The 13,287-nt window shown below is 32.1% G+C and overlaps 1 protein-coding gene across 3 annotated transcripts in view; it reads left to right on the top strand.

The window, feature by feature from the left end:
* Positions 1-11,715, top strand: part of LOC148622299 (3'-5' RNA helicase YTHDC2-like) — a 43,203-nt gene extending 31,488 nt beyond the window's left edge. For all 3 annotated transcript variants that reach the window (XM_088572063.1, XM_088572062.1, XM_088572064.1), the window contains 11 exons: positions 1,860-1,954; positions 2,454-2,630; positions 3,416-3,669; positions 3,917-4,038; positions 4,449-4,544; positions 5,137-5,233; positions 8,487-8,606; positions 9,058-9,296; positions 9,506-9,657; positions 9,884-9,968; positions 10,847-11,715. In XM_088572063.1, the coding sequence (XP_088428189.1) occupies positions 1,860-1,954; positions 2,454-2,630; positions 3,416-3,669; positions 3,917-4,038; positions 4,449-4,544; positions 5,137-5,233; positions 8,487-8,606; positions 9,058-9,296; positions 9,506-9,657; positions 9,884-9,968; positions 10,847-11,221 (1,812 nt within the window). In that variant the 3' untranslated portion in view covers positions 11,222-11,715. The remainder of the gene's footprint in view (positions 1-1,859; positions 1,955-2,453; positions 2,631-3,415; positions 3,670-3,916; positions 4,039-4,448; positions 4,545-5,136; positions 5,234-8,486; positions 8,607-9,057; positions 9,297-9,505; positions 9,658-9,883; positions 9,969-10,846) is intronic.
* The last annotated feature ends 1,572 nt before the right edge of the window (positions 11,716-13,287 follow it).

Genomic DNA, 13,287 nt, shown 5'->3' with positions numbered 1-13,287 from the left:
GATTCCCAAACTCCACAAGAATCCATACAAACAACATTTCATAGCTGGATCTGCAAAATGTACCATCAAACCTCTTTCAAAACTTTTAACTTCTATACTCACAACTGTCAAAGAGGGTCTGCAGTCCTACCACTTGTTACTCCTGTAGTGGTAATAATTCAATGTAGATCCTGAAAAATTTGAAAGATCTTTTGGAGACAATCAGTTCAAAACTATTATCTGAATATTATAGCATTAAAACCTTTGATTTTTCAACACTGTATACTTCTATTCCCATTACTCAGTTAAAATCCCGACTTAGAAAACATTATACATCGTCGTTTTTTTTCCAAAAAAGATGGTACACCTAGGTACAAATATATAGTTCTTGGTAGAGATTCCTCATACTTTGTAAGAAATAATTCCAAATAATGTCCCAAATATACAGAGGAAGATGTTTACAAAATGCTGGAATTTTTAATCGACAACATATTTGTCCAGTGTGGTGGACGTGTTTTTCAACAAACGGTCGGCATTCCAATGGGAACAAATTGTGCTCCTTTACTTGCTGACATATTCCCTCACTCTTATGAGGCTGAATTTATAGCTGATCTGATCCAAAAGAAAGAATATTGTTTGGCTAAATCCTTTAATCTCAGTTTCTGCTATATAGATGATGTATTATCTTTTGTTTAACAATCCTAATTTTGGGGATTTGATACATCACATCTACCCCAAAGAACTTGAGATAAAGGATACTACAGACATTGTGAGGTCAGCCTCATATCTTGATCTACACTTAGAAATTGATGGTAAAGGAAAACTATTGACCATACTTTACGACAAACGTGATGACTTTTCATTCAAAATTGTCAACTTTCCTTTCATCTATGGCAACATGCCTTCAGTGCCTGTGTATGGAGTATTTATATTACAACTCATACGTTATGCCAGACTTCGCCAAAACTACGCAGACTTTTTTTATTACGCTAGAACTCTAATAAATAGGTTTCGGGTACCGGGTTATGTTGCTACAAGATTGAAGTTATCACTACAGAAGTTTTATGGTCATCTTCATGAACTCGTGGTTCATTATGGTGTATCCATCTGCACCATGAAAACTGATTTATTCAACGGGTCCTTTTTTTCCTTTCCTTGTTTGTCTACGCAGGACTTGACTTTTTATGAGCAACTTGCTGGGCGTTTCTAGAAAAGCAGAGGACGCTTACCCTACCGGTGCACCTGGTCCATGCTGCCAGTTTTTAGTGGAGTCTGATTTGCTCATTTGCTTTTGTTACTTTGTATGTATGATTTTAGTTACTTTATGTTCTTTATTGTGTATGTCTGTTTTCCATGTCTGGTCTTTGTCCCTGGATTACATTCTTTTGATTACCGCTATAACCTTGGTTATTCCTTTAAACTTTGCACATTGTTTATACACACATTGAAAATGTGCACCTACTATTCTGGAGAAACTTGACAAATATTTTCTTACTTTTTAAGTATATTGAACTCTTTTCATCACTTTATGTTGTAGATGGTACCTTATTTGTATTATATTTAACTCGAAAAGCATTGAATGTCTATTTTTTAAACTTTGCACAGTGTTTAATACATATTACAGATGTGTACCTACTATCATGGACAGATTGGACAAATATTTCACATATTCTTATAGCAGTATATGTTATCATCAGTACATACTTCATTTAAATTTCCAGTGTTCATGCATGTATTTGAAATATGATATTGATGCAGGTCCAGTCATGTAATGGGTTTTATTTCTCTCTTGCCTAGAAATGTATTAAATGGTGATCAATATTAATTTCACACACTTTCATCTTTTTGCATAATGACTACCCTATTCAATCAATTGTCAGGCTTGGCAGAAGGCTAAGACAGATGGATGGGATAGAAACTTCTGTTTGAAGAATAACCTCTCATCGGCTGTTATGGAGATGATAGTGGGAATGAGGTACATTGTATTGTTATATAAGATTTCAATTGTTGTGTGCCTTGAAAAAGGAATCTTTATAGTGATATTCATTTAAGTATGAAACAGAATTATTGTTGAATTGGAAGATGCAATTTGTAAGTGTTATTTGAAAATAAGATATTACAGAAGGAGACAATGATTCTATGAAATGGCTTAATCTTATTTTTGAAAGTCTTTCATTGAAGAAAATTGAATGGACTTCAATCCTCAAAATAGCAGCTTGATTGAATTATTTTAATCAAAGCTTAATCTTGTAACTTATTTTTATTAGTTCAACTGGCCGAAGGCCATGTGAGCTATCACCACCATCTCTTAGCATCAGTCGTCTTCTGTATTCGTTAACATTTTTTTCAGAACTCTTCTCCTCTAACACTTCTTGACCAATTGGAACCAAACTTGGTATGAATGTTCCATTGGATTCAGGCTCCTGAGAGGCTCTTGTTTAACAGTATAAAATAAGTGTTTGATTTCATTACAGAGCACAGTTGTTAGGTCAGCTAAGAGCATCTGGATTTGTGAGGGCCAGGGGTGGTGGAGATATTAGAGATCTGAATACTAATTCTGAAAACTGGGCAGTGGTCAAGGCAGCGCTGTGTGCAGGGATGTATCCGAACATAATTAGAGTTGACAGACAGAAGTCCCAGCTTCTTTCTTAGTAAGTGCTATATCAATTTATTTTTTTGCAATAAAGAATAAAAGGATAATTACTTGGAAAGAGTGAATAACCAAATATTATCACAAGTTTCGAAGAATGCCTTTATTTAACAAGTGAGCAGAACTTGTTCCATGCAAGAGTTAAATATTCAAGCATTCATGGCACGATTGATCATATTTTGGTCATTCACCATTGATAACCAATTGATTATCCTATTTATTATATACATTTTTTTTCATAATTTATTGATACTTTCAACATGAATTTTAAATTCTGTGATTGGTAGATTAATATCAAAGTTGTGAAGTTTTGGCAGGAGAGTATCTTATACATTATCTGTTTGAATGAAGAAATGCACTAGTAATATCATTGATGTACTTCAGGTTATTGTTGCATCAATTAAGTTTATGCATTTTTTTTTAAAGAATATATATTTTTTAAGAAGGTAGTGTTCAATACATATATTAGATGAGATTCAAACCTTAGTTTCGTTCATTCATATCATTAAAATTACATTTGAAAATCAAGATTTTTCCAAAAAAAAAAATATAAAATAAACCCAGGCATGATTTTTTGTTTCGATTTAAATAAGAAATCTGATTTCAGGATTTTACTGTTATTTTTCTTTTTTTTACTGTATATTTACTTCTGATTTCGTCAATTTCCAATTGTTTTGTTAGCTTAGTTAAATCATGTCTGTAAATTTAAAATCTTATTTCTATTAATCTTAGCTCATGTCTGGATCCCGGTTTTATGTTGTTATTTATGGATTTATCTTATTTCAGTAAAGAAGGAAAGGTTAAATTTCACATATCATCAGTATTGAATACTCTACCAACATCAGCCTGCCTATCAAAAACTGCAACCCATAGGAATATTGTTAGAAATCTACCATCAGATTATCTCATGTATGATGAAATGTCTCGATATGAAAGATTGGCATTTGTTAGATGTTGTACACTGGTCTCCTCAGCTACTGTAGCCCTGTTTGCTGGTCCAGGGAAACTGCCATCCGATGCTGTCAAAGATGTTGAAACAGGTAAGTTAAGTCTAACCAGTCTTTAGTATTTTAGGATTTTTCATATAATGCTTTTAAAAAACCCATAAACTTTGGATTGTTATTTTATCTTTGATTACAAATATATTCAGTTTTTTATTTAGTATTATGATTTTCTTGTGAATAAATTTTACCTGAAATTTTTTTTTGGAAACTCAAATGCTTCCCATATTGGTTTAACGAATTAATTAAAGAGTATGTTAACAATCCCTTTCTATTTTCCCATAAGACTACCGATGTTTTGATGGCTATGGAGAACCAGGTAGTGACAGTGAAGAAGAGACTGAGGGAGACTGTTCTAAAACTACATTGCAGTTAGATGACTGGCTCAAGTTCAGAATTGATCCAGAGGTAAAGATGTAGACTTTCTGTTTCATCTTTTAGCAATGACTAATTGTCTTCCACATGTGGTGAATTATTCAAGGAATAGAAAGAGTTATTTAACAAGTTCAGAATACTGACATCTATTTGATGAAAATCTACAGATATCACATATATAAATGAAAAAAAATTCAAGCACAGAATATATGCACAGTACTTTGAAGAATTTGTTTATGACTTGTTACACTCAGTAAAATTAAAATAATAAGTTAAAGGTTTTGTACTGTTAAACTTAAGTTCCCAATTGAAAAAAAAATATGAGCATATTTCCAAATTAAAAGAGGATGTGGTATGTTTTATAGGAAGCCAACAATATGACTGTAACAAAAAAATGAAGATATAACCTGATTTGTTAGTTTATGTACCTTATTGTCTTTCAGACAGCAACATGTATCATGCAACTAAGGACTAAATGGCATAGTTTGTTCTTAAGAAGAATGAGAAATCCATCCAAACCCTGGTCACAAGTGGATGAGGTAATTAATTTCCACAAAAAAAAATCTTAACTGGATGTATGTGTTGAGTATTTCATCAGGCATTATGAACTAACACATATATTACAAGGTATGGGACTAATAACTTTTTACTTCATTCTACACTATAGAAACACTGTGTTAGCATTATATCACAGAGACTGTTGATCTGATTTTATTAAGATTTTGAAGGGCTACTTTATCATAGTGTATGGCAATTCTAATTCACTGTTGTAGGACTCTTCCTCACTATATTTTCAAAAAAATATGAAGCAAAACCTGCATTTGTTTTTATTATCTCCCACCTTAATATGGCTCATTAATTGTATGTTCCTTCATCACAGATCTTTGTGAATGCAACTCACTGAGTCCTGCCATCAGAAGCTGTTGTAATTTTGTAGGTTGGTTCAATACAAAATTCTCTTATTCATAACTAAACACCATTTTTATTCAACTTCAACATATTTTAAGTGTGTTTGGGAACTTAAAGCTTTTGTTCTTCTTACCTCTAGCAATCTTGTTGCTCCTTGGAGCACCACAAAAAATTTGTTTATGATACATACTGATATGTATTGGTTCTGTTTTCACTTGGCAGGCAGTCATTAGAGCGGTTATTAATGTCTTGACTAATGAAGAACAGGTATTAGGTCTACAACAGCCAGCTGGTATAGGACAAAGACCAAGACCTATGAGTAAGTGTCCTTTATATTTTGTTTCTGTCAAATTTTTGGTGAAATTTAGTACAAAGTTGAATTACTACCATACGCAGTACAATAGGCAGTTCCAATCAACTTGTTAATAAACTGTACAGTATTACTGATCATTTCCAGAAAAAAAATTGAACCATTTCTAGGGTTTGAAATATTCCTACAGAATGAGAGATTGGAATTCTTATCCTCCAAGCTCCAACCTCGTACTTCTGAATGCCAACTTGCGAGGAGTCCATTTTGCTGTACTTATGAAGATGAAAGAATAAAAAAAATACCTTTTAAGGCTTATTATACAATCTTTACCCTCACATGTTAGAAGGTGAAGAAAAATAATGAAAAGATGTATATCCTACCTGATGAGAAAATTTAACTTTTCATGAAAATCAGTTTTTTGCTTTTTGAATTGGTACACCCAGTTAAGAAATTGCACATTTTAAGATGTGAAATGAAACATTTTGGTTACCGTAATCATTATATAACTACATGTATTATTTTTTAAATTTTGTTTCCTCTTGAATATATTTTTAATTTATTCTATAAAATAAGTAATCAAATTGACAAGGCTGGTCTTTTTGAAAACTGTCGTTATTTAAAATGTCTTCTTTGCATTTAACATAAATTTAAAATAAATTTAACATTCTTATGGCTTGAATACTGGTAGGTTCAACTTCCTTTATGTAAATAAAAACCTGTTGTACATTGTATTTTAAAACACTTGTTTAATACTAAGAACATGGTGGGTTCAGACATGTCAGATACTAGAGGTTAGGATGACTCCATGTCAGAAAATTGCTTGCCAGTAAACCTGTACCATTGTATTTATAGGGTTTAGAATTAATATTTAGTTATCACTTATGACACATTTGCAAATTCCCCTGAAGAATATATTTCTCTGTTTAAAAGCACATTTTTGAAATCTTATTTTCTGCTTGAAACCATAAAAAAAAAATGTGCGTTTAAAAATGTAATTCTATAAACAATCAGGAAGTAGAGTAGCATATCACAAATTTTTTTTTGTAAGATAAATTAGTATGGACATAGACTGGTATTGTCCAAGGGGCAAGTATGGACGCAGACTGGTGTTGCCCAAAGAGCAAATTTGAACATACATACGTTTTGTCTTGAAAGAGTAACCAATGGAACCAAGATTCCAGCAGAAATCAAAGGAATGTAATCCAGGGACAAAGACCAGACATGGGAAACAGACAAACACAACAATGAACATAAAGGGAATAAAATAATACATACAAAGTAACAAAAGTAAATGAGAAACTCGGACTCCACTTAAAACTGGGAGCATGGCCCAGGTGCACTAGTAGGGTGAACATGTTTGCATTGTCCAGAAAACTCCATTTACTGAAATCAATAATTGTAATTGAATTATGCACATGTTTATAAATATATATTAACATGTGCTACTAAATATTTACTGATATCAATAAATGTGCTGAATTTGCTATGTCATGTTAATAAGGATTGGGCATTTCACTTTTTGTAGGTTAGCTTGGAAAAATTCTGGGCTCTCAGTTCTTTTTTAGATTAAAAACAGAATTCGACAGTGTGGTATCTGTCAGTTACATGGATGGCCCTAATTTTAAAATGGTAGGGGCCATAAACTAAAATATCAAATAGGAGCAATCATTAATTAGTAGTTTCATAACGATTAATCAACCATAACCATAAAGTCATCGCAAGAAAATCAAGTGAATATGGACAACACGGACGCCGCCGATGATGACATTGCTGTCAGCACCATTTTTCGGTGACACTATTATATTAAATATATATATAGGCAAATTGCAGGATTTGGACATGCTCCATTTTCAATTCCCTATAAAGCCTGTCAATTACTCTTCCTTAGGACCAACTTAGAAGTGTATGATTTGCTAAGAATTAACATCTATAATCTCTTTGTTTTTATATTAGTCATAGTTAAACAGTTCTCTAGCAAAGGAAAAATTTCCCACTTACAGTCATGTACTCAACGAAAAACATTCGAAATTCTTATGAAACAAAAATACAATACCGGTATATAAAGGACTTCAAGGCTAAATCCATAGGCACTGACTCACAATTAACACTTCAAACTCGATATTTCAACTAAGTCTTGTATCAAACAATTTTATCAAATCCTGAATAGACACATGCATTTGTAGCTTGAAAAATGTTTCCTTGGGTTGATTGATTGTTGGGGTTTAATGCCCGAGCAGCAATGGCTGTGGACTATGTCTGTTACATGTTTTGTCCTTGCATATTTGGTTTTGGGTTGGTAGGTAGGGATTTTTATTTTCATTTGATATTGTTGAAATGAAATAAGTCATAAAGATACAATGAAAACCAAATAGGCAAATACTAAACATGTAATAGACTTAGTCCACAGCCTAATCATGCACCAATATCTCTCTTCCATGCACTGAAAAGTGTTGATTTTACTCCAAAAAGTATTTTTTGCTGGGTCAAAAATTCAGCAAATGCTGCTGTAGGCTATACAACGCTGTATATAGCATGCATATTACAAATTGAATCACTAGGTCAACAGTCGAAATTAATCATGTGATAATGCATTAATTTTAAAGAATTTAATGAATGGAAGTGGTCACATGACAACTAATTTCCCTGAATACACAATGACCCACATTCACAGGTTTGACTATGCCCAGGGACTGTGTAAAAATTTTAATGCTTTACACCGTCCGTGAGAGACCCCAAACTATAGCCAAGGACATTAAAAAACACCTCAGTCTGTCATGTATTAGACATATGAGTACAAACTGGGTCTATCAGTATTGAGTATATATGTTGGCACGAAAACGAAAACTAAACCAAGTATAGGAACAGTCAGCTGATTGTCAGCGTCACTCATGTCGTGCAAACAATTGGCTAACACTGTGTTATGAAAGATATTCTGGGGACTTTAGTGGTTTATATTCACAAAGACAGTAGAATTATCTCCTTGAAGCAACGATGTTCTAGCTTTAAAATGCACGAAATGAAGGATGTAATGGATATACGGAAAGTGCTATCAATTTCAACTTTATTGTTATAGTGTTATTTAATAAATGTCATAGTTCAGGTAAACGTTTTTGCCAATTTAATTACATTGTCTATAAACAGACAGGAAGTAGAGTAGCATATCAGTCATATGCTCTATTTAGCATAGCAAAATTGTTTTTGAATATTTGTATAAGTAGGGCAGTATTTATGCAATTTTCAACATGAATAACTTTGTATCTAGCTTCAGAATCTCTCATGTCTGGAAGTTGTCAGGGCAATGAATATAATGACTACAACCAAAACAAAGAAGGAAGAAAGGGGATGTCAACTCCTCCTGGTAGACAATTCCAACTATTGTCAAGTAATTATGATTAACTTCTATTTCTTTGTGTACCTCATCTAAACCTGAGAATGAATAGTGTGATACAACATCTAGATTATTGTACTTTACATAAAATTTGGATGTAATTGTATTTTCATTTACACAAAAGTGTCATTGTTAAATATCAAGTGTTTTATAAAGTAGTGTATAATATTGCATAATTGGTAACATAAGTAACATAATGGTAATCCAATATGATGTAATACAGTACTTTTAATTGTAGAAACAGTATCATTTATTGTGTTTAGGATGAATTTATCAGTGGTGATATAAAAATTGTTGTAAATTAAGTTTTGTTTTTACCTCAGCACAAAAACTATTAAAATATGTATCCCAGTTAGAAAAAAAAACTTATTTTTTTAATTGAGTATAAGTTTTGAATTCAATCTTAATTGTTGAATATGCTATAGAGTTTAGTTTTTATTAACAGGAGGTACAAAGACTGATGGTGATTCCTCTAGCAGTAATACATCAGCTTCAAACAGTCAGAGAGGGAGTGGTGCTAGTACTCCATCAGGTAGTCCTCAGCCTTCTTCAAGACATGGTGACCATCCATGTAGGTATTATGTTATGAAATGTACCCAGCAAAAAACACTGGACAGCTCAGTCAGTAGTGGAACATGGTATGTGACAGCCACCAGTAGCAAGAAGTTAAACAAAGCTTTCCAGGTATGGACTCTTCACAGCAAACTGTTGTCACTATGTTGTTGCAAAAGACAATACAATTTAACATAAATGATTTTCATAATTTGAAAAGGGGATACAATCATGTATTACAGTTTAGTTATATATCTGTATGAATCATGGAAGTATCACTACATGATGATAGGTATAATAAATTTTCATAATGTATCAATTGATTATGATGTGTATTGTAGGATGGGAAAACTGTTTATTTAGTGTTCTCTATCAATGCTAGTGGTCACTTCCAAGGCTATGCTAAGATGACATCTCTAGCTACTAAAGACAATGCTTCAGGAAACCAAAGTCCTAACTTCAATCATGTGTGTTCAATAGAATGGGTTAAAAGGTAAAAAATGACATAAATTGGAATTTGATTGTGTTTTTTCAGGTTTTCAATATAATTTTCTCTTCTTAAATTGTGAAAAAGATGGCTCTTTCTCTTTCCTTTACTGTATCATTTTAACTAAATTGAATAAAAGTACAGAAATTTGTTTTTGCCTACTCCATAATTTCTTAAAATGTCTTTTTATAGAAACCTTTTTTATGAATAATTGATGCTTAAATATTTTTAGAAACAACTTGCCTTTCCAAATGACACATCATCTACTGAACCCATTGAATGAAAACAAAAGAGTACAGATCAGCAGAGATGGACAGGTTAGAAATACATGATATTACTGACAATAGTTTATAATCACTGTTAGTTCAGTTTTTCTCAATAGAAGCCATATTAAACATACAGCATAATGTTTAAGTAGCTGTTTCAATTTCTGGAATGCTCAAAAAAAATTTTGTACAGTTTAAATATACTTCCAACTTACTAGAGTGGGGCTATATTGCAATCACCATGCCCATCACTTCGGCTTCTATTATAAGGAATAATTAGATGATAATTTACACGTTGACTTGTACCATTCTTCCCTTTCCAGCTTTGACAGAAATGGTTGAGTGGGGTATATTTTGCACATTGTAACATGTGATACCTTGTAATGATTCATCACTTTACCTCATATTTGTGAAGTTTATATACTTATGACCTGGCAAAGTAACTTTAGGGACTAGGGTGTACAGAAATTGCCATATCTGTCCATTAATGTATTTGTTGGCCCAACTTCTAAACTTCCTAAACAACTTAACTGATTTTAATATAACTATAGAAAGATAAGATATCATAAGTAGATGTGCATGAACCAAAACAATAATTGATGAATGCAGAGGAAGAGGATTCAGATTAAGATTTTTTAATCTGAATTAAATGTTCTTAGGTTAACTATTATATGTTGATTTGCATGTAGCAATTTATTTTAATGATTGCAGAGGGCATTGATTGAGTTTAAGGGTTTTTCATTCAGCTTACATGTTCAAAAGCTCTTCAGGGCAAGTACTCTTTAACCCTAAATTGATTTGGAGATTTAGTTTTTGTAGATATGCAGGAAGGTAGATTATTTTTTTCAGATGCGTTTGTTTTAAGTCAAAAATCTGTTTCTGCTGATATTCATATTAGTGCTCTTTACTTATTAAGTCATGTTCTACAGGAAATAGAACCAACAGTTGGAGAAGCTCTCACAAGACTTTGGGACAGGAGAGAGCCATTTGACAGATCTTACAGAGACAATCAGTATGACAATTCAGACAGCTACAGATCTGGACACTATGATCGACCATACCATCAACCTCCATATCATCAGTACCATGGTGGTAATCAGTTCTACCCTCCTGAGGGAGCTCCAAGTGGCCCAGAAATGTTTAACCCAGCCAGACTTTATGGCAGCATGAATACTCATCCTTCAACTTATTCTGGATACGTGATGTCACCACCTAGACAAAACCCTGTCACAATACTACAGAGACAACAAAACAGGAGATATCAAAACTATGGTAGACAACATGGTCCAGGAGGAGATAATTAGATTTGTTCATGAATTGAAAACTAATGTACATTTAGCAATTAATGCATGCAATCCTTCATAATGCAACTGGTGAATGCATTTATGCTTAATGCCAAAAAAATATTTTTGGGCTTCTGTATTGCTAATATATCAATGATTGAATTTATCTTAAATCCTCTTACTTCTATAATTAAACAAACTTCAAATCAGACAATGAGTGAAGTTCATCAGGTTGTTTGACCAAAAAAAGTTTTATTTTACTCATTGACAACATGATCTATTAAATATATAAGTAATCATGTATGGATGCTATACAACAGAAAATGATATGATAAATATGATTTGAAAATATAAAGTCATTGTTATAGAAAAGTGCAAAAAATTCTTCATATTAAACTACATTTTAAGCAGAGTTAATGCATCAAATGATGAAGAATTTTGTCTTGTTAGTATATGGTTGTTGATATTTTTTATAGTTGTTAATATATTTACAATGAATAAAGCTATTGACAAACTGTTATTGTATTTATTTTTTTTTCTTGAGTGAAGGGCTTCTAGAAAATTCATGTAGGAAATGAGAATTTGTGAACTCTGCTGACAGGGTAAGCCTGCTTGATTCAGATATTCAAAACATTTTTTAAAACTTCAAGAAGCACAGGATAAAAGAATGTTTTGGAAATAAACCATATATCAAATTGATATAATCCTCTGGGTAATATGATTAACACAACCTGATTACATTACACATGCAAGTAGTGGTCAATCAGAAACATGAGACCTGTTACTTCTGATAATAAACATTATAACATCAGAGTATTCCTGTGGTAAAAAAAAATAATCTATGCTGTCAAACACAACTTAGTGGTACAATTTGCCAGTCAAGACAGTATGAGTCTCGCTGGTTTTTTTTCCCTGCAACAACTTCTGTCTGTCCGCCTGTTTTGGTATCTTATGGACACATCTCTGCCAAAGTTGGATTCTTCCAAAGTTAGTATGGTTTATTGTTATAATGTTTGTACTAAACTACCATTATGATATGACAAATGTTGAAGGAATTGTAGGACAAGAAAATTTTAACATTTCTCTTTTGGACCCAAAAAACAGCTTTTTGACTTCCTACCATATTTGGAAGGATGTATTGTAATGTAATAAAATGCAGATATGTATACTATACTGCTATTTTGATACAATATTTTTGGTGAAATTGTTGAACTTACTCTTTTAACTTAAGGCTATTTTTCAAAGCTGTTAGTTCGGACACCTCCATATCTCGTAGGGTTAAGGGAAACCACTATGTCTTGAAATTGTTTCATCTCCAGATTGTAACATTGTTGTTTTTCAAGACAGACGTAGTTCAAGATGATGTGTTTGGTAGGAAATTTTCCCCTAATGACATTGAACTTTGTCCTTGAGGTCAAATACTTGTGGGTTTGTTTTTTATGTATAAGACTGTTACTTATTTGTCTTTGATAAAAGGACAGACAATTAGCACATAGGTTACCTCAGAATATCTATCTCATTAATACTAGTTTGACAGGTGTTTGGCTTACATGTTTAAAGTCCATATAATTGCACTTTCAGTTTAACTTAAGTTGGGGAGTGATGACTAAATATATACATGTATGTAAACAAGATTTTGGAAACCCAACCAGTTGTGTACTTCTATGATATACAATGGACTTTGTACGATTACACTTTTTATTTAACTCGTGTTTTATCAGTGTATAACGTGTTTACTATCTAGATAATTAGTTTGTATATTCTTTATCACAATGCTTGATGTAGTTAACAGATTTTTAAAAGTTGTAACTGTGATCATAAAACATGTACAATTATTTTAAAAGAATATATTGAAGATTGTAGCCTTTTGCACAAAAATATTAAGCTGGTAAAACAACAATTATTTATTATTAATTATATATTATTATGTATTTTTTGTTGAAAATAAGTACATCATTTCCTATTTCTTTGGAATTTCTAACAAAATATAGTTTAAAAGACGATTAAAATTCTAACCTATATGAATTATATAATTAGAAATCTAAAATTAGAGTGTTTAAGTTAAATTCAACTTGCATCATCTTAGA

Source organism: Perna viridis, chromosome 3 (genome assembly GCF_037379345.1).
Source record: "Perna viridis isolate PV_CMFRI_1.1 ecotype Kerala chromosome 3, ASM3737934v1, whole genome shotgun sequence".
Taxonomy (NCBI): Eukaryota; Metazoa; Mollusca; class Bivalvia; order Mytilida; family Mytilidae; genus Perna; species Perna viridis.
This window is presented reverse-complemented; position numbering and strand designations above follow the sequence as displayed.